This window comes from Episyrphus balteatus, chromosome 1, assembly GCF_945859705.1.
Source record: "Episyrphus balteatus chromosome 1, idEpiBalt1.1, whole genome shotgun sequence".
Taxonomy (NCBI): domain Eukaryota; kingdom Metazoa; phylum Arthropoda; class Insecta; order Diptera; family Syrphidae; genus Episyrphus; species Episyrphus balteatus.
Window position 1 is genome coordinate 10,445,906 of NC_079134.1, and position 22,907 is coordinate 10,468,812.

Genomic DNA, 22,907 nt, shown 5'->3' on the forward strand with positions numbered 1-22,907 from the left:
AAAAATGAAAAGATTTCGTCTTAATTCTATTCATACATACGTCGAAATATTTCTTTAAAAAAAATAAATCATTTGATTTTTATGCGGAAATTGTATTAATGGTAGTTGAAACAACTTAAACAAATTTTAAGATGCAGTCATAAATTTAATTGAGATATACTGATGGTAAACAATTTTCTTTGCGGGACTAACATTTTAAAGAGTTAATTCATGTTTGTTTTTATTACCCTTGAATATGAGCGATTTTGAACCCCAAATATTGAATTTGCTTATAACTTGACAACATACCAGGTCCAACTATAAAACAAAACCTGTCTCGAACGAACCTTATCACACACACACACACAAAATTTCATAAAAATCTATATCTACTGTCATTCGGACTTCAAATATGGAATTTAACTATAACTTGACAACAGCGACACCTACTGGGTCCATACCACACACAAAAAATTTCACAAAAATCTCTCCAGTCTGGTCAAAATATGCAATTTTTCTAAAACTCGACAACAGCGCCACCTACCGGGTCCAATTATAAAAAAAACCTGTCTCGGACGGACCTTATCACATAAACAAAATTTCACAAAAAATCTGTTCAGTCGTTCGTTCAAAATATGAAATTTTTCTATAACTCGACATCAGCGCCACCTACCGGGTCCAATTATGAAACAAAACCTGTCTCGGATGGACCTTATCACATCCACCAAATTTCAGAAAAATCTCTCCAGGGGGCCAATTCTGGTTCTGTGAATAAGTGAAACGAAAAGCTTTTCACTTGTTCACTCATTTTATTCTCGTTCTGTGAAAAAAATGAAAACAAACATCAAAAATATTCATATAAATATATATTTTTTTAACTAAATTATTTGTGATATCATAGGATGAGAGTCGTTTTTCGTTTCAAATGAATCGAAAAAGTGAAAAGAGTGTTTGAAAGCTAAAATGAAAAAGTTTTTTTTTTCGATTCACGTTTTCACAGAACCAAATTGGCCCCCAGTCTGGTCAAAATATGAAATTTTCCTAACTCGACAACAGCGCCACCTACCGGGCCAATTATAAAAAAACCTGTCTCGAACGGACCTTATCACATAAACAAAATTTCACAAAAATCTGTTCAGTCGTTCGTTCAAAATATGAAATTATCCTAAAACTCGACAACAGCGCCACCTACCGGGTCCAATTTTGAAACAAAACCCGTCTCGGATGGACCTTATCACATACACAATATTTCATAAATATCTGCCCAGTCTTTCGTTCAAAATATGCAATTTTCCTAAAACTCGACAACAGCTCCACCTACCGGGTCCAATTATAAAAAAAACCTGTCGGACGGACCTTATCACATAAACAAAATTTCACAAAAATCTGTTCAGTCGTTCGTTCAAAATATGAAATTATCCTAAAACTCGACAACAGCGCCACCTACCGGGTCCAATTTTGAAACAAAACCCGTCTCGGATAGACTTTATCACATACACAACATTTCATAAAAATCTGCCCAGTCTTTCGTTCAAAATATGCAATTTTCCTAAAATTCGACAACAGCGCCACCTACCGGGTCCAATTATAAAAAAAACTGTCTCGGACGTACCTTATCACATAAACAAAATTTCACAAAAATCTGTCCAGTCGTTCGTTCAGAATATGCAATTTTCCTACAACTCGACAACAGCGCCACCTACCGGGTCCAATTATGAAACAAAACCTGTCTCTGATGGACCTTATCACACCCACCAAATTTCAGAAAAATCTGTCCAGTCGTTTAGAAGGAGTAGGCTCACAAACAAACGCACAGGAGAATTATATATATAAGATAAAAAAAAATTATTAAAAAACAACGGCAACACTTACAGTTTTGATTGATACTTTTTTTAAAAGCTAGAATTTTAAACTTAATATTAATTTTAAAATGAAGTTATTTTAATCAATTGTTTTTGAAATAAGCGAGTGATTCCGATAAAGAAAGTATTTTGTCTATTTTTCAATTTTCTCAAAAAGTAGAAGGCATAGGAACATTATGATTTTCATGATTTGATAAGAAATCAATTAAGGCAGTTTACTCTGTCGATCAATTTCGTATTGAAGTCCACAGTCTTTGTAAAAATTGTACTCAATGTGCTTTTTAAACTTTTTTTTACAAGTTTTGACTTTGAAATCAGGCATTTCAAAAACAATTGATTAAAATACCTTCATTTTAAAATTAATATTAAGTTTATAATTCTAGCTTTTGAAAAAAGTATCAATCAAAATTGTAAGTGTTGCCGTTGTTTTTTAATAATTTTTTTTTATTTTAAGTATTTTTTTTAGAAAATTGCCCCTCCCGCCAAAAAGGGGGGACATTGACCCCCCCTCCCATAGTAAACAATGATTGTAGTTAACCCCTCTACAAAATCTCATTATCAGTTCTTGGTGCTTAAGTTATCGTACTTTCCCCTCAAATGTTTCTGTTTTACTTGAGTAAAACTAAAAATGCGAAAAAAAGCTAGATTAAAATGGCCATACTTCGGTTAATTTTCAATGAAAAAATTTAGTGAGTACAGAATTTTGAAGGAAATTTAAGCTTCTTTTTTTCTTTGGAGCAGCGTTTATGTCTATCTCAACCCAAAAAAAATGTACAAGTAAAAAAGCAAAAAAACTCAAAAAATCGATTTTTTTGATATTTTTTTTATGATTTTTTCGACTATTTTGGTATGGAAATTTTTTTTTTTCAATTTTTAAAAAACATTATTCCAATAGGAAATTTAATTCTCTACAAAAAGTTATATGTGCAATATATCAAAATTTTGCTTGGTTTACGAGGTATATTGAAAAAACCAAAAAGGGGGCTTTTGCACCCCTATCTTCAGTTTCCACCCTCTCATTTAATAGCACTCCGCGGTTTTATCTTCTTCTATAACCCATTGAACGATTCCTGCAATAAAAACCCGTGAACGTCTTAGTTCCTTATTACCCTGTTTTTTCGACATAATCAATAGCCTACTACTACTGTAAGCGAAACCAAACTATATTTTTCTATAGGATCTCTCACGTCGCGTGTTCGACAATTTTTTCTAATGACAAAAAAGAGCTTAATATTTTGGTAAAGGGCATGCCTCTGATAAATGTATCATCGATGACACTGTAAAATTTGTTCAGTTTGGCAAGTTGGTAATCGCTGCATTTTATTAAGAATTGAAACCTGTGGTTTTTGTTCGATAGCTGCTGAGATCACAGTCGATTTGTGAGACTTTATCATTTTGCGACTGATAACCAGATACATAGATACGACCATACGACCGTTGTTTTAGGAGGGAATCTAAAAATGATCGATCAATTCATCTGACTGCCAAATCGTTGGTTTGTGTTTTTGAACGAGGCGAGCAAATTACAAATTAGCAAACGTAATAATAGCATTTTTGAAGAAAAAAATACACAAACAAATATTTTTGTACTGAGATTTTTTTAGAAAAAGAGGCTTTTAAAAAAGGTTGATATATCATAATAATATGATAGGTGTTGTCATTTTTGTTTGATAACCCTATTTCACAATAAATAGAAAGTGACATGTATGTACACAATGAACTAGATCCATCTAGGGCTATGTTTTTCGATGCGTTGAATCCTAATCCGAGGTCCTTTTAGCTCCAACAGGTCGGTATCGAGTGCAAATTACCACCAAGAGTGGAAAAGTTGCATTTTTTTTGTAGTTTTTTGCACTTTACTCAAAACCTGGAATTGGAATTTGATTCAACGCTTCCAAATATATGACTCTAGGTGGGTTCAGTCAAATTCATAGACAATTGTTTTTTTTTTTTTGTGTGTGCCGGCACCGGTCCACCAGAACAAAAAAAAAGTGTGTGTAATTTCACCTAGTGCTATTTGTTTCGATGCACTTAATACGAATTCCGTTTGGCCAGTAAAAAACCAAATTTGTATTATTGTTTTGCACTTTTGTCAAAACTAGGACCAGATGAGACCGACCGGCCGCTCGCAGTGGCTCAACCTTCCTGTTGAAAAGGCCTGTATTTGAATTTTTCGACATGCAAAATGTTCGTTAAAATAGTGGCCAGATGGCTTAAAAATGTTTGATAAAATTGAGGAGACAAATTTGATCCTATTCGTCCTCAGTATTGGAAAACTACAACAAACAACTTAAATGTTTTCCATAATTCATGTTTTTTTTGCGCTTACGATAAATTTAAATTTGCTAAGATGGCTTGATATGTAATTTTCAACGAAGGAATCGGCTAGTATGTTTTATTATGTTTGACAATCACATTACACTATTTTATTGTTTAATATCGAGCATAAAAAAGTGCAATATTACTGTCAATTTTTTTAAATCACTTAAGCCGATTAAGTCACGATAAATTGTTCATTGTTTGAAATAAGGTTCAAGTTTTCGAAAATAGGTACTAAGACAGAATTGAACAAATTATTTTATTAACTTTAAAATTCTCTCTGTACAATACCAAATCATTATGTCAAAAGGATACTTAATAGAAATGATATTTGTGACCTTTGTTTTTGAAAACAACATGTTTACCATTATTTCCGTTTTGTTTTTTTTTTTGCAACGTGTGACTTTAATTTTGAAAACAACTTTTATTATTATTTTAAAAAAATATCAAATCGCATTTTATTTCTTATTTTATTTCAAAAACAAATTTATTTATATACAGGGTGTCCCAAAAGTAATGGATCAAACCAAATATGATGATAGGCCAACTTTAGGGCTCTCAGAATTTTGTAACTTGTTCGTTCCAAATCCTTACGGTTTTCGATTTAATGCAGTTTTTATGAAATTTTGAAAAATCCAGACTTTGCAACAGTATTTTGCTTCCTCTGCTCATAATTGATTTTTGTTTTTTACAATTCTTTCACTAAAACATTGCTTAATAATAAGAAATAATTAACTAATCAAAATATTTTCTATTTCATACGCCATTTTGCTGCAAATTAATTAACAGTTCCATATTTTATAAAAACTCAATTTCATTCTTTTATTTCAGAGCAACAGCCTGAAAAAAATTTGTATAGTGTGGCACTGGTTTATTATTTTGAAAACTTGCCGTGTTATAGCAGTTTTCAAAAATGTATTAAAAATTCCAAAGTTGCAAATAGAACGAAAGATATTAAAATTTGAATGCAAAAAAACAGACGTTTTCAGAGCAAAATAACAAACAAAAATCGAGTCTTTTGTTCAAAAAGAAATAAACAAACAACACTCGAGAAACTGTGTTTATTTTTCTTTGTTATTTTTCTCTGAAAAGCCCTGTTTTGTTGCTTTTAAATTGTAATATCTTCAGTTCTAACTTCAACTTTGGAAACTTTTATACATTTTTGGAAACTGCAATAACACGACAAGTTTTCAAGATAATAAACCAGTGCTACACCATACAAATTTTTTTCAGGCTGTTGCTCCGAAATAAAAGAAAGAAATTGAGTTTTTATAAAACATGGAACTGTTAATTAATTTGCAGCAAAATGGCTTATGAAATAAAAAATATTTTGATTAATTAATTATTTCTTATTATTAGGCAATGTTTTAGTGAAAGAATTGTGAAAAACAAAAATCAATTATCAGCGGAAGAAGCAAAATACTGTTGCAAAGTCGGGATTTTTCGAAATTTCACAAAAACTGCATTAAATCGAAAACCGTAAGGATTTGGGATGAACAAGTTACCAAATTCTGAGAGCCCTAAAGTTGGCCTATCATCATATTTGGTTTGATCCATTACTTTTGGGACACCCTGTATAATGAGCGTATAGGAGGCATGTACGAGTATGTATAGCCAGAACAATGAAATCGTTTGATTGTTAAAAAAATGTATTTCTTCTAAATGCCCAGATGTTTCTTAAAAAAAATTATTCACAGTTCAAATATATCTAAACCATTATTATTCTAATTGTGAATATTTTATTGTTAACAAAAGCAAAATATAGGTATTTAACTTTTGACACAAAAAAAAAAAACCGTTCGTCATCAATTCGTGTGGAAAGTGTTTGCCTCCAAATATTTAAAAATAAAAAAATCATGCCTCTCTACAAGTTGTCTTAAACTTTAATATATATTTGCCAAAAAAAAAAACAAAATATATTCAAAACAAATACTACGCTACGATATATCTTGGCGACTGAAAAGTTATTTTTATCCATTTGGATGCGCTGAAAAAAAGTTGAATGGATAGGAAAATTTGAACAAATTAAAAAAGTATATATCTTTTGTGTTGCAATAATTTTATTTTTGTGTTAAACTTTTTTTTTAATGTCTATTTTATTATTTTTCAGAAATCGACAATATTTAAAAATTTATTTTTAATTTTATGAAATTGAGGTTTTCACGAAATCATAAATACAATTTTTTTTTCCAGAAAATTTCTCGGGTAATTAAAAGAAAGAAACTGAAAAACAAAAAATTATCACAGTTTATTTCTTCCTTACTTCTAAGCAATAAATAAATCTTATTAGCAGCACAAACAAGTCTTTTTAAAAACAAATTCACGCTATAAATCCGTCAGTAAAAGTACATACGTTAAAAAGTCTCATTTAAATAAAACATTGCGATGGCAACAATTTCAAATTGTATGGGAAATAAATTCTCAGAACCCAAGTCTCAAAGTTCAAGGTGGGTTATTCAGCAGACATAACCAACTGACCAAAGCAATAATAAAAAAAATGCTTTTTTTTCTTTTTATTTTATTTTTTCAAATAAAACAATTGAACTTTTTTTTTTTCTTCAAAGTGCAAAAAAATGTGATGCAGCATCATTGTCTGTCTGTCACATTTTGTAGTGTGCACATTTGACACTTATTTTTAGATAAAATTGCATCATTAAATGCATTAATTACTCAGAACACTTTAAGATATTTCAGATTAAATATATATCAGTTTGGCATCTTTTGAGATATAATGACTACACTAGAAAATGATGAGATGATGGGATGAGGACTATACTAAAAATAATGACGAAAAATTTATTGGCACTCGTCGACCTCTCTTTGGTTTGAAGTAGTGTTTGTGTATATTAACCGGGGGAAACATTTTGGCTTTAAGTTTTGCAATGAAATTACTTTGTGTCTCAATTTATCTCCTCAAATAGCATTTAGAATATTAGTTTTTTTTTTTGTCAATTATTGACGTGTATAGACAGTATGTACTAACATTTGAATGTGTAATTTGAAGATTAACATAAAACGTTCTTGCTTCGACAATTTGAACGTGAAATGTGTCACTTTTGGCAAGCTTATCAAGTTTAATTTTTTTTTTCGCATTAATTAAAAACTATTATTCGGCACTAAAAGAAGATTTGTGATATTTCCCACCTACAATTTAAAGAACCTAATGCCTTTGAGCAGAATGCAAAAAAAATCAAGTTTTATGCAATTTTCTAAAAGATATATAAATTTTGTAACTATAATCATGATTAAAAAAAGTTCAAAAAAATAGTCTAGATGAACTTATGTAAAATAGATATTTTATCCATGAGCAATCAAATTGAGGTATTGGAACAAACATTTTTGTAAAGATTCAGAGAAAAAAAAATGTATCGGAGATTCAAAGGTTTCTTTTTTTTTCAGGAAGGATTTAAAATTAAAAGTTTTCAATTTTGTATATTTGTTTGCAATACCAATAAATTCCTTTTATCTTAAAGTCTAATAGTAGAGTAACTAAAGCAAATTAGGGATTCCTGCCGAACAGCTCAGATTTTGACGATTTTTTTTTTCAAACGTAGGTAATTAAAAATACTTTAAAGTCTATAGATTAAAAATTGCCGATGTTGCCGTATTGTTTTTTAAAATTAACATTAAAATTTTTTTGAACAAAACCATTTTTTTTGCTTAAATTTCAAAAAACAAATGATAGCAAAAGATTCTCTAAGTAATTTAAGGAAAAAAAATATAAGGGAGTAGAGAACAATCTTCCATCGTTTAAGCGATAAATGCAATTTTCTCACAATCTGACTTCAAACACAAAAAAAATATTTTGAAAACAATGGCAACACCTACAATATTTTAAAATACATTTTTAAAAAGCCAGAAGCTCATTCTTATCTCTTAAATTTTTATCCACTAAATTTAATGAAAAGTTTTTGAAAAAATGGTCCTCAAACTCAGAATTAAAAAAAAAAATGTCATTAAAAAAAGTTAAAATGACTTTTTTCCAAACTTTTTCTAAAAAAATATGAATTTGTTTTTAAAAAATGTTTGGCCATAAATATTATCAGTTGAATTCCGAAGCAGAAAAGGTAATATATATCACACTTTTGAAAAAAAATTAAAAATTACTTCAATTTCAATAAGTTTTTTTTGATAAAAACTGAATTTTTGCATTGAAATAATTAATTTTTTCAAAGACTTTGGTAAATAAGAACTTTAAATTTTTACTATTTAACTTTCAACAGTAAGGGTTATTAAATGAATACAAAATAATTTTATATATAGATGTTGAACTTAAAAAAAAAATAAGTTAAATTTTTTTTCAAAACTTCTATTTAAAAAAGTTCTTCGAAAATGAAATACTTTTTAATTTTTTTTACAAACCGTAATACATATTGACATTTCGTTTTATAATTTCAAATCATAATAAATGTGGCCAGAAAAAAATTTAAAATAAATGCATTTTATATTACGAAAAAGTTATAAAAACGACATGTTAAAATTTTTTCAATAATTTTTTTTTTTTCAAAAATCTAAGTTCAGTTACCATTCTTTCAAAAGCCCTTCATTCAATTTACTTAATTTTAATTTTACAAATGTGACTCATCTCTTAGCTTTTTAAAAATGTATTTTTTAATATTGTAGGTGTTGCCGTTGTGTTCAAATATTTTTTTTTGTGTTTGAAGTCAATTAATAAGAAAATTGCATCTATCGCTTGAACGATGGAAGATTGTCCCTCACTCCCATATATTTTTTTCCTTGAATTTCCTAGACAATCTTTTGGCATCAATAAATTTATCAAATTTAAGAAAAAATTTTCAAAAAAATTTTTTTTTTTTGTTCGAAAAAATCTTCAATTAAATTTAAAAAATCAAAACGGTAACACCGGCAATTTTTAATCTATAGACTTTAAAGTATTTTTAATTACCGACGTTTGAAAAAAAAAGATCATCAAATTCTAAGCTGTTCGGCCGGGTTCCCTAATATTGCCAATTTTTGAGCTTTAGTTACTCCACTATAAACATAAAGCTGAAAAAAAGTTTCTGAAAATCAATTTTGAGGTGTGAAATTAAAAATTCGAGCGAATTTGAATCAATTTTTGAAACATAATCATGTGAAAGTAACAACAACTTACATATGTGTTTGTGTATACTATATTAAAAACTGAAATTATTTCCCACCTTCAACGGGTTATAACTTCACACAAAAATAAATTTTCGTTCCCACTAAAAAGTAAAAGTATACCAAAGTAAGCATTTTCTTTAATCATCGCTTTGCAGACAGAGCATGACTGTAAAAAAAATGTTTGTTTAGAATATACGAAAGAATCACCCCTTAGAGTTGTCCTATCTTACTATGGGACACCCTGTATATCTACTTTAATGGTGAAGTAAAATAAATCATGAATCCTAGATAAAATATGTACTTTATAATTTTCTATAAATTGTGCAAGTACAAACTAACATAAAAGTTAAGGGCATATGAGTATGTTGCGTGTCAAAATGTCCCTTCTTATTATTTCTTTTCAACTACAACGAGAATTCAGGTCAATGGAAAAAAAAATACTGAAATCAATAACGAATAATGCATGATTAAAAATACAATTCGTTCAAGACCAACACATAATTTTTTTATTGACATTATAACAAATAACCCATCTTCATTATCTTATTGTTAATCGAAGGTTTACTTAAAATATCAGATATTAAGAAAAGTAAGAAGCAATTTTTCTTCAAGGGTCTTTATTGTTTGTAATAAGTTTATCTGGGACATCAGCGTCCTCATGTTATAAAGGGTTTTACGTTCTATTTTGTTTAGAGAAAATAATCACACTGTAATTATTTCTTATATAACTAATAAATAAGTCAATTTAAATTTAATAATTTAATTACAGTTTAAAGAAAAATATTTTTTAAAAATCTCATCGAAAGCGTGTACATAAGAAGATTTTTGTGCCATTTTTGTATTTAAGGTGCTATACCGCCAAAATGCTAAAATGGCGCCATGCATCCCAAAATCAATACACCGAAAACACGAATCTAAATTTAAAATACTCTGTTGTTGAAAAACGTCAGTCATAATGATGTGTTGTTTACAAATTAAAGCATCTCCTACAAAAATGAAAGTAAACACACGATAAATGCGAGTCACTGACCCATTGTATGCGGTTGCGTTATTTTCATATTCATAAAAACCATTTTATTTTTCTTACGTTCATTTTCTATAAATATTATTGATATGACATTCATAAATAAAGTCAAACATCATTAAAAAGAAGAAAAAAAAAAAAAAAGAGTAAATAACTTTCCCCTGCAATCGTATAATTACTTTCATTACGAGAGATGACCAATTTAATTGAGTTAAAAATTTAATGATTTCAAAAATTAGTAAATGTAAACAATAAGTGACACAGAGCAGTGGACAGCACCGCATTGTGTATATATCCAAATGGATTCGCGGTTACAACAGAGTAATTATTGTCAGATACAAATTTTCAATTTTAATTGCAAATGCACTCAATTTGACCTCAAACTTTTGTTGAACTCTGCGCTAATGAATCTCATCTTACTCCTCCTCACAAAAATTGACGTTCGTCCATGACCAGTTGGTTGTTTTTTTGTTTTTATTTATTTTTTTTTTCTGTTCAAGGAAATTTATTTTATCTTTTCCCAAATTGGATTCAAGTTAATATAAATATAAAATTTATCTTTGATGTGGTTGGCTCACTGTAACTGACTGTGAATCGATTGCAATTTTTATTTTTGTTCTTCTCATCTCGAGACCTTGTTTTGTGAAAGTTGAATCGAAAATTAAGAAAGATTATCCCTACCCTGAATTGCAATCTTAAATTGGGTGTATTTTTGCACTGTATCTGGCGAATATACGAAAACAAAAAAAAAAATAAATTAAAGTAAACAAACAAATTACTTGAATTTTTGTTTGTGTTGGTTACGTATACGCCAGAGTGTACTCCAGATATTACATTGTAAATGTTTTTTTATTTGTTGTTTGACCTCTTACTTTTCATAAATTTAATGTCGATTATTTGTTCATAACATTAAAAATTACTTAACAAGGACGAGAACGTATACAGTAATAGGCTGTGGTTGATATATGGCTGAGACTTAAAAAGAGTTTTATGAATTTATTGCAATGACACTCAGCGAAATGCACCCTAAAATCAATCTGAATGCTAAAGTGACTGACAATGGTTCCCACTTAGTCAAAGCATTAATATTGGTATTTGCGAAATCGATAGATTTAGAAGAAGAACGTTCGGATGAAGAAGTCCAAAGAAGCAATTTTAATCCATTAAAAAAAACAGACATTCTATTATTCTACTTTGTAATCCAAAAGGAATGCGAATATGAAATTTCAGACGTACATTATACCTGTTAATCGAAACAATCATATATTATGGGCTTTTGATACCATATTTTATGGCTTAACACAATAAACGTTCTGTCATGATTTAGCCGTAGCAAACAGAAAAAATATTAAAAAAAAAAAACAATAGCCGCGTTTTATTTTGACTCGGTTTTTTTTACTGAGTTATCATTTTACGCTGTAAACAACAACAAACGCTTTATTGTTGAAGGTAAAAAAGTATACATTTAGAAAAAAAAGTTCTCTATAAACCAACAAATAAAATACTTTTGTTTATTCTCAGCAATCATTTTTTGTTGTTTACCGTGCAAAATTTGACTGAGCTAAGTACTGAGTTACCAAATATTATTCATTTAAAGGTCCTGAAACCGAACCTTCTATTTGACACCATTTTTACTAAATAGAACTATTAACATACATGACCTCATTCATGTCATAAAACACCCATAACAAATTACATTTGGTATTTGGCATCTAGGAAAATTTCGTAGACAAGTTATTCAAGTGGAAAATTGAACGATTTGTGGGTCACTGTGGCGTATACGTAATATTTTCTATGGAAAACCTTTAATTTTTTACACGAAAACTATACTTGCCCTAAAGAACCAATATTCAGAATTTCGCAGTTATAGTGGACCGTTTTGTAACGAATGACAAATCAACTCGATAAGTTATCGCTCAAAAAGTCAACAATACTCTGTGAACATTGTAACCGGAATCAGTTTCAAAATTTTAGTTGCAACTTTAATCCTATTTATCTTTAACTTTATCTCCGAAATCACTCTCGAAAAAGTTCCAAACAAATAGCACGACTGTGCAGCACGTAACTGCTCTTTAAGTACAAGTTGCCAAAAAACAACATCTTAAATCAATTTCTTTTATTAAGATGCATTTTAGAAATAAAAAAATTCAAAATCTTTAAATGTAATTTTTTATAATTATTTTTTTTGAGAAAAAAGTTTTTAAAATAAGGTTGGTATGCTATTTTAACCTAAAACCAAAATTTGCACTTAAAACTAAAATCACATTATAGTTTTAGATGAGAGTATTTTCTTGTTTATAGGTTTGATTGTAGAAATTATGGAGTAGTCCGGTTTTAAGTAGCGCATCGTTGTCATGACACTGTCCCACAGACAGCACATAACCCTCCTTTTGGCTTTGGCATTGAGCATCTAAAAAGATTTTATATCGAGCTTAGTTCTGGGAAAGTAGGATATTCCAATTCCCCAATTTCATTTTTTACAGTCTTTTTTTTGTGCATTGTGAGATGGTGACTAGTTATTCCGTTACATTTGATTGCAAATAATAAACAATTACGTTACTGGTTCGTTAATTAATTAACTGGTCTTGCGATTTTTTTTAGTATTTACAATTCAACTAAACAATACAAAATTATTCATGGTGACTTTAAAAAAATGCGATAATTCCAAAATGTGTACATAATCAAATTTGATTAATTTTTTTTATCAGTTTGATTGCAACACTTCGGTGTATCTTTTTAATCAGCAAATGACATAATACAAAAATTTATTTATCTTTTAACTGAACCAAATTCTTTTCTCCTTAATCATCCAAAGTGCAATTAAATTTTGTTTCAAAAATTATATGTACAAAATTCTTTTAAAAAAATTGAATATTTTGTTTCCCTATCATTTTGTAATTTTTTAATAATTATTATAGGTATCAAGATTAAAATTAATCACTGATTAAATTATTGAGGCGTAATAAAGCATGTACCTTGTATGTCTAAGTACCTTCATAATACACTTATCACCAGAAAACAATCTAATCCCAAAGGTCATTTTGTAAATTACAAATTACCTATTTGTTATAGCTTCCACTTTCGCTATTTCAACAAAATATTGCACACACACTCTCCTTCTCGATTCCAACATAATTGAATTCAATTTAATTTACATAAATTACATTTTTTTCATTTTCTTTCTGTTATATTTTTTTCAGATTTATCATTGAAGAAAATGTAAACAACGATACAGGCATATCATTTTTTGCCGTCTTTGATGGACACGGTGGTGAATTTGCTGCCGATTTTGCCAAAGATATTTTAGTGAAAAACATTTATCACAAAATCACCGAAACAGCTGCACTCTTAAAAAATGGTGGAGATCAACTTGCAGTTAATAACACTAATAATACAAGTGACTATGAAAATAGTCCCTACCTCAAAAGGAAGTCCAGTCGAAAAGATGAAAATAATAAAGAAAACGATACATCAGCATCAATTCGACGAAAAGACAGCCTACGCAAATCACTAAGGTAATATAGCAAAATGTTTAAAATTTTATTTATCTTTTTTTATCTAAATGAAATTGGTAAAAAGATACGTTTTGTACATTTTAACTGACAGGCATTCGTTCAAAAATCATTTTTGTTTATTTTATTATCTTCACAAGTGCTAAGAAGTAAACCTAGCATTACGTGAAAATTGAAGTCAATGGTAACATTAATGGTAACATTGTTAAAAAAAATATGATATTATTGCGTTTTATATTACTATTAAATCTGATAGAGTACAGCGCAAAACCTTCTTATCAAAATTAGTAATATCTGTAATCTTCTAGTTGAATAAGACATTACCAGTTTGGTCGTTAAATCAATTTTTTTTATTGGTTTTAAGTCTGAAGTTCACTGGGATGTTTAAGCGTGTATACTCTAATGAATTTACAAATCAAGGCGGCTTTCTGTCGTTGACTAAAATATACGCACTGTAGGATTTAGGTACTTGGATCTGAGAGAACGAACTTTAATTCTTAATAAGTATAATAACATTACTGTGTTCCTTTCGCAGATCGAAATGATAGTAAAGATTAATAAAACTTTAGATAAATTCTTTTTCTTTCTTCTTTATATTCCGTACCGATTGGTATACATATTTCCAAAGCTACAATTGTACCAAACTATTTTTCTTACTTACTTTTGCTAAGTAAGTACAAGTATTTACTACTTATTTTTGCTGTGAAGATCAAAATAATTCAGAAACTTTCGAATACACCGACTCTGCTACTTTTTCGATAGATTAAGAATCGAAATTATTGCAAAATATAATGTACAAAACTATACACAAAAGAAGTTGATCCCATTCTCAACTAATTGCCTATTTGCAGTTACATATTTAGCACAATCAGCATAACAAAGTTTTATACGGCATTGAATGTGCCAATCTGGTCCAAAAAAATACTTTTAACACCAATCCGCGCAGCTTAAGAACATGTTTTCTTTTTATCCATAATCCTTTGCATCGTACTGAATTTGTTCAAAATAAACGACTTACTAAAACGTTGATTTTTTTTATTTTAATTTTAGAATAATGATGTTTAAAAAATAATAGACAAATAGGGCTGCCAGACGTCCCGATTCCGCCGGGACAGTCCCGACATTTAGACCCTGTCCCGATATCTGTCCCGATTTTGTTCCGACATTCCGTTTCTTTATCCGTCTTCGTTCAAGATCTTTAGGGAGAAAAAAATGTGACTCCTTAATAAATCACTAGGTGTGTTTTTTTATTACCACCGGGCTAAACTGGACAAAAAAAAAACGCCTCGGGGCTTAACCTAAAATCTTGGCATTGAATGTTCCGAAAACACAAAACCCAACAAAAATTTAGAGATGTCATATTTTTCTGCGGGTTTTTGTTGTATTTTTCATGTATGTTTGACTAAGAGGGGGAATAGACCCCCCCTCCCCTCCATACGATTTTTTTCTTGTCTCGACCCAACCTACACGCTCTATTTGTTTGGCATTTTACTCCTGAATCACCCTGTATAACATGATTTCCTGGGAACCAATATTCATAATTCCGAACTTTTTACTTTAATGAAAAATATGAGACAAAATTTGGTCGAAGTCATTCTAAATTATGCTTAGATAAATAACAAAAAAGCGTTTAAAGAATTTTGAACCTATGCCTTTCGACCTGCAAAAATCCCATTCCATCTGCCAGAAATCGCCGGAAAAGGAAAGCTAAAGGTCTTGAAAACCACATTAAATTTTAAAATTAAACTATTGAAACAGACTTGAATTTTCAAAAAAATTATATAAATCTAATCGATAACAAAATGGAAAAATTTTATTTTCAGTTAGGTATAAAAGCAAATTTATTTTTTTTTTTTATTCCGATATGGTGGAATATAACTCAAAGGCGACATGTTTGAGCAACATGTGCTCCCTATCGTGAAGCACCGGGACGATCGGTGACGGTTTGGGGTTATTTAACAGTTGCAGGCTGTACCCAATTACACTAAATGAAAGGAATTTTTGGTCATTCAGAGACATTTTGGAGTCGATATCTGGAAGAAGAAATACCTGTGTTGGTTCTTCCAGCTTATCCCAAACGTTCCTTAAAAATCATTAAACAGTGGTTTGTATTGAAATTGTAGCAATCGATTTTTTGTTTGTTATTAGCTTTCAATTTTCATTTAAATAATTTTTCATTCTGAATCTAAACTCTGTAACAAAAACATCGTTTTTATTAAATCAAATATATTTTTCTTGTTGGAAAAACTTTTTCTTGGAATCCTTGATATCTTTTATTTGGAAGCCGAAGCATTGAATCTCAATAGTTTGGGACAAAAAATTAGAGTATTTGTCACATACACCTGACTCGAACCCGATTGCAAATTTGTGGCCAAACCTATTTAAGTGCCCTATTAAAAAATTACTGGGAGCATATTTTTACCAATTTGGTCGATTCCATGGCTCCGAGTAATCATTAAAAAAATAGGGTTACTGGATAAACATTTTTACCTAAGTTTATACTTATTGATTCTTTAGTACAAGTATTTACTATTTTTTATGCATATGGCCCAATGTAAAAAGAATTTCAAATAGAATAAAATTTCGATTGTTGAAAATGACTGCACTGTACAAGTGACTACTCCTGAGCTCCTTAAACCAATACATATGGACCATATTAAGCCTAAATATTTTATTTCAACTAAAGAACAATGAACTATTACTATTCATCATTTAATCAAACGAACTGCATTAAGCCAAACAAAGTATGTACTAATCTTTATTCAAAAAGCCAGTGACTATCCATCGTTTTATACCGAAAGCAGATTTCTTACCATTCATCATGATACAAAGTTTTCATGCAATATTGTAAACACGTCATTTCGGCTCAAATAAAGACGTCGTTAGCCAGACAAAACCGCTGTTGTTCTTCCAGTCATAACAAACAACAAACCTCTTTTTTTGCTTGTTTTCATTCTTTTCTTTTTTCTTCTGTTATTGTGGTCTGTATATGAACAGACTTGAAAATCTTACCCCCAATTGACCTTGAAAACAGAGAACCACCTCCCAATATGACAAAGTGGAATATTTTTTTTTCAAAAATTTGTTCAACAAGATAAAAGATCATAGAAATATTGTTGTAGGATATTTAAAAAGCCACCATCAATTTTGTTTTGTTTTGCATCGTTTGATTCCAGTTGGAATTTGTTTTTATTTTTTTTACTTATATTTTATTTTTATTTTTTTTGGGAAATATGGATTTAGTCATGTCACCTCTTCCCGCCCATCGCACAATCGATATTCGGTTGTGTGAATAGAAAACAAAAAACAACATCCTCGTCCCTCTTCTTGGCTCGAATCCAAGTAGAAATGAAAATTTAATTGCCCCCGCTGAGATTTGGTTGTTGAAAGTGAATGTCGGTTTGGATGTGTTATTGTTTTTGTTTTTTTGGTTTATATTTTCAATTTTTTTTTTTTGTATTGCAACTTGAAAATATGCGGCAAGTTGAGTTATTAGTTTTTGGAAAAAATATATATTTTATATATCTACGCCATTGTATGCACTTGACATGCTCTAAATAGTATACGAACATATATCGCCAAATGCGACGTACGTACAAATTAAAACAATTTTAATTGAAAATTGAAAACACTGATAAATTGGAGCGTATTTTGTGTGTTTGATTTGTATTTTTCGGTTTCAATCTAAAAATAATGAATTTTAAATGAGAAATGGATATAATTTTCCAAAATAACTAATTCAGGAGAGGACATTTTCAAATAATTGCTTTTTTGTATTGATTTTGTTCTAAATCATTTGAAAAACCATTTAAATATGACTGTTTGTCGTCTAGCTTTAGAAGTATATATTTTTTTTTTATTTTCTGTTGCTCTTTTTTGTTGATTTTGTAACTATTAACAAAAATCAGCCTGTTACAAATTGTTTTTTTTTTTTTAATAATCTATTTTTACTGGTCTGTTACTTATTTCAGTGCCCTGGTCGCCCTATTTATGGAAAACTCGAAGGACTTCATTAAGATCTACCGACTTTGTTCTTTTTTTTTTAAACCAGGCCTGAAATTCTATCATGTCCCATTGACATTCTCTGCAGTCACTTGATGGCAGCTAGAGTTGAAACGATTAATTAAATAATATTATCGGTTTATGAATTGTACGCAAAAAAAGAAGACATTTTTACCGACTTCCAAAAAGGAGGAGGTATTCAATTCGTCTGTATTTTTTTTTTTTTTTTTTTTTTTTTTTTTTTTTTTTATGTTTGTTACCGCATAACTTTGGACTGAGTGAACCAATTTTGATAAATCTTTTTGTATTGGAAAGCTGGTGGCTGCAGTGTGGTCCCATTTCAATTTCATCTACATTTAGCCATAGGAACTATTTTAAAAATCATAAAACCCAGTTTTGAGCCATGGAAGTCGGTTCTGTTTTTTTGCTAAAAATGATTATTAACGTTAAATGATGTCTTGTTAAAAGGTACTTTTGAAAGCATATTTCGTCCTGCTTTGAAAAATGCTTTAATTTCAAAAATGCCCTTTCTTCAAACATCCACCTCCTTCAAAAATATTATTGATCTTTAAACTAGACAATTTTCGGATAGCTCTCATTCATTGTCTATCTTTCTGTGAAATCGACACAACTTATCCGATTTTGAATTGGCTCACATGGATAATGTTTCACTTCATACTCTATGAAAAATATATGTATAAAAAAAGTGAAAAATCAGAAACTTTTAAACTGTTTTTTCTGAAAATCTATTTTTTTTTTAGATATGTCGTTGTTGCAGAAAATGAGCGATGTTAACTGTCTACTGCACATACGAATTGCTATACCAAACAAAACGTTCCTTATAAATAATGCTGTCGATATGCCCTCTACTTATGGAACCACAAACTATGGGGCTTCCCATAGTCCAACCCAGTTCCTCTCGGCGGTAGGTTGTTTGTGAATCCTAATACTTCAGCACCATTCCAAATCTAGCGATTTTTAAGATCTATTGCATCAGTTATAGGATATTCGCAAGTTCTAAGGCAAAGCATTATGTATGTTCTTCCCAGCCATGAAATCAATAAGTGAGTTCATTTCGGGGAACTATGTCATGCAGAATCCGTTTGCATTTGTTTTTCCTTAACAACTTTCGCATGGGAATCACAAAATAGAATCGTTACTTTATTTTTAGGGAATTACGCATAGGTTTTGGCAAGGCGTTCGTAGAACCTGTGCTTGTTAGGCTCATATGATGGAATTTAGGCTAATTGCTGACATCTCGGAAACTCAAAACTTTAGCCTTTAGTTTTGCTCTGACTGCAAATCCACGTTCTTACATCTAATCTTAAAGAGGTTTTTTATTTTTCTTTGTTTCCCAAGAAATTGCACACGATTTCTCAGACCATACTATTCAAGGAAGATTTTAATTTATCTTTACTCATAGAAACATAATGATGAAATGAGACTTCAATTGATAGATGAAATTTGATTACAGCATCTGTCCAATTTTAAAATCAGTAGGTACCACATAAAATCCATTATCCAGAGAGATTACAGATTATCTACCAGATCAAGTCGTAGTGCTAGTGTTATTGCTTTATTTTGGCATTTCGCTCTTTTAACCTTTGAATTGCAAAACAAATTGCTACTCCATCTTTAAAATATTCCTCTGAATAACTTCTTAAAACTTATATGTTACAAACATATTAACCTTTAACTCTTTATACTCCACAGTACAACAGATGACTGCTCATCGCCAAAACAAAATAACACACAACGTGAAACAGATGTTTTTACATCCAAACTTAATTCCCTAATTCGTCCCCTGGGCAAAGACAACCTCTTTAACATTAGCAACAATGCAAAAGATGCTGGTAGCAAACCAGCTCCACCAACCAGTTTCGATGCAAAATGTTACATTGAAAATGGTAAAATAAATTTCGGCAAAATGATTACCGACGAAGTGTTGGCGGCTGATTATAAACTTGTAGAAGCAGCTAAAAAATCGGTAAAAACAAGTTTGAAATTTATTTTTGTATTAGAAGCATTCCAATGTTCCTTTTTTTTTTTGTTTGGTGTATAGACAAATATAGCTGGAACAACAGCACTGATTGCCATCATACAGGGCAGCAGACTGATTGTTGCAAATGTGGGCGACTCAAGGGGTGTCATGTGTGATTCACGAGGTGTGGCGATACCACTGTCTTTCGATCACAAACCACAACAGGTAAGAACATAAACAAAAACTGTGACATAATCGAATTCCAAGAATATTTCAATTATTTTTTTAGGTTCGCGAAAGAAAACGAATACACGATGCTGGTGGATTTATCGCATTCAGAGGTGTATGGCGTGTTGCTGGCATTTTGGCCACATCACGAGCGCTCGGTGATTATCCGTTAAAAGACAAAAATCTAGTCATAGCAAATCCAGATATATTAACATTCGAATTAAACGATCATAAGTAAGTTTACAATCATATTTATAAACATTCAATTTTTTACTTGGCGTGTTATTTTTTTCTTTAGACCGACATTTTTAATTCTTGCCTCAGATGGCCTCTGGGATACATTCTCAAATGAAGAGGCTGTCGCTTACATCAAAGAGCATATCCACGAAGCCGATTATGGAGCCAAGAGTCTAGCCATGCAGTCCTACTATCGTGGCTCTGTAGATAATATAACAGTCCTAGTTATTCTATTTAGAAATGGCGTTTATAAAATCGGCAGCAATGCAGCGTCACCTGTAATCTCATCGCCCACAAATTCTGCTGGGTCGACGTTAAATAAAAATGCACCAAGCTCAAAATAATAGCAGAAGAAATGACTTTTTTCTAAAAATTTATTTATAACAAAAAAGAAAGTAATTTGATCTTTTTAAATTCTATGTTTTTCTTTGTTTTCTTTTTTTGTTTTAAATTATTTATATTTGTTACCTATTTTAAGGACTAAATTATTATTATTATTTGAAAACAAGCGATTTAAACTAGCAAAGCAGCGAGAAACGAAACAAATATACAGGCTTAGGATGCATAAAATAAATGTTTAAGTAATCAAAATAAATTAAAGAAATGACAATGGAACGAGATAAGAGTGTTTTGTTGTTATAACATTTTTTGCATTAAATTAAATTAAATAAGTGAATAAAATATATAAAAATAAATAAACGAAAAATATTCGAGCATTTTATTCAGATAAGGTTTTCTTGTAGCAAACATAAATTATTATAAGAAACAGAATGTTTGCACAATAACAAGCGAGATATAAAAGTGCATCAGTGCACGATAAATCCAAGTGCATCAGTGCATCGAGATCTGAAAAATTTAATATCAAATAAAAAAATGATCTCTTCTAGGTCAATTTTTCCGGGTGGAAATAGGGCTGATTATAATGTTTCAGCGCAGATCACCTGAACTTACATATTTATATTTTTTTTTTGTTTTACTTTGTCAAGCAAAAACGATTTTACTCCATAAATCAAACAAAATCATGTACAAATTAACGTTAAGATTTCATATTTAAATTATGTAGATGTTTGTATGATTCGTTATTGATTGCGTCTTTTAATTCGGAATCGGTTTTCTCTTATTGGGCGTTATGTCCCTGGTGCTTAAGTCCCTCCGCCTTCAAGTACAGCATTGTGGATAGTGAATTAACTCGTTATAAGTGAAGAAAAGAGTGTACTCAATCACTTGGAAATCTAAATTCTACTTGTCACACTTGCCACTTTTAAACACACTGCTGCATTTAACAGTTGTGTAAATTCCTGGCAAGTTATTTTTTTTACATAGCAAAATTGAAATTTTGAAATAAATGCTTTGCAGTGACCATTCAACAAAAAAATAAATAAATAGTTAATCTTGTCCTTGATCAAAGCCTTTTGGTTTTGTTTGAGAATAAACAAAACGCAGATAGTTAATTTCGGTATTTTTAAGAAACATTTATGAAAAAATAAGTTGTAGTAGTAAAACCTAATCTTTCGATCCATCGCAAAATTTGTATCTTTTCAAAAAGTTGTGAAAACTTCTTTAAAATCAAGTGGATTTGGAATTACACCTGTCAATGACTTTTTAAACTAAAGCGAATGTTATAATTAAGATTTTTTCCAAATTTGGGTCAAATTTAACAAAAATTTAATAATAGCCGTGTTTTATTGGTAACTCAGTACTTAGCTTAGTAAAATTTTACACGGTAAACAACAACAAATGATTGCTAAGGATAAACAAAAGTTTTTTATTTGCTGGTTTACAGAGAAAATTTTTTTCTTAACATATACAGTGGCGAGCAAAAAAATAGCAGCGATTTGAAAAATATTTTAAATAAAGCATTAAACATTAAAAGAGCTTTGGTTTTGGAAATTTTTTTAAGTAAAACTCCTTAAGTTTCATTAAAATTTAATTTTTAGTACAAATGGAATTTAATTTATTTCTACTGATTACCAATAAAACACGGCTAACAAATGCAATTATGTAGGTATACTAGCAAAAAAATATTTTATCTAAATTAAAACATCGTCGATATGCAATTTTCAACATTTGACGTTAAATAACTGAGAAAAGAATTAGGTATATTTTATGTATGTTATAATTGCATTTAAAAACCTACATTTGGATTGTTTGTGCATTTTGCTTAATTAACTATGTAGACCGGGCGGCCACTGCAGAAACGCTCAACTCATCGAGCTAAAGAAAATTTCAAATTGGAAGTGAAAGAAGGCTATTAATAGTTACGAAAACCACAGGTCTTCCGCCCGCATATGGCATATGAGGTAAAGTGCATTGTGCATCTCATAGAGCTAAAAGACGATATTGGTGTCAATACCATCCCCTTTTCAAATTCCGACGTTTTCCGGGTCAAAGGTTGTCAGTTTCGAAACGCAGTCTGTTTTAAGGTTACAAGCGATGAAAGTGAGTTTTTAAATAAAGCCTTTTTTTTGGTATGTTTGTCGATGAGTTAAGGAACTTTTTCGCTATAAAATAAAAATAAGTCATTAGCATTTAAATACAAAACGGTGTTTTGGAAAAAGCTTGATAGATTCTTAACAACGACCCAAAGACATGGAAATACAAGAGAAAAACAAACTGGATAAACTATCAACACATTTACACCAAATTTAACCCTAATGCTG

General features: G+C 30.0%; 1 protein-coding gene across 2 annotated transcripts in view; it reads left to right on the forward strand.

The window, feature by feature from the left end:
* The window catches only part of LOC129906273 (protein phosphatase 1L), a 45,164-nt gene extending 24,302 nt beyond the window's left edge, over nucleotides 1-20,862 (forward strand). For both annotated transcript variants that reach the window (XM_055981966.1, XM_055981955.1), the window contains 5 exons: nucleotides 13,488-13,802; nucleotides 19,515-19,788; nucleotides 19,864-20,007; nucleotides 20,072-20,244; nucleotides 20,309-20,862. In XM_055981966.1, coding sequence (XP_055837941.1) covers nucleotides 13,488-13,802; nucleotides 19,515-19,788; nucleotides 19,864-20,007; nucleotides 20,072-20,244; nucleotides 20,309-20,591 — 1,189 coding nt within the window. In that variant the 3' untranslated portion in view covers nucleotides 20,592-20,862. The remainder of the gene's footprint in view (nucleotides 1-13,487; nucleotides 13,803-19,514; nucleotides 19,789-19,863; nucleotides 20,008-20,071; nucleotides 20,245-20,308) is intronic.
* Nucleotides 20,863-22,907: the final 2,045 nt, after the last annotated feature.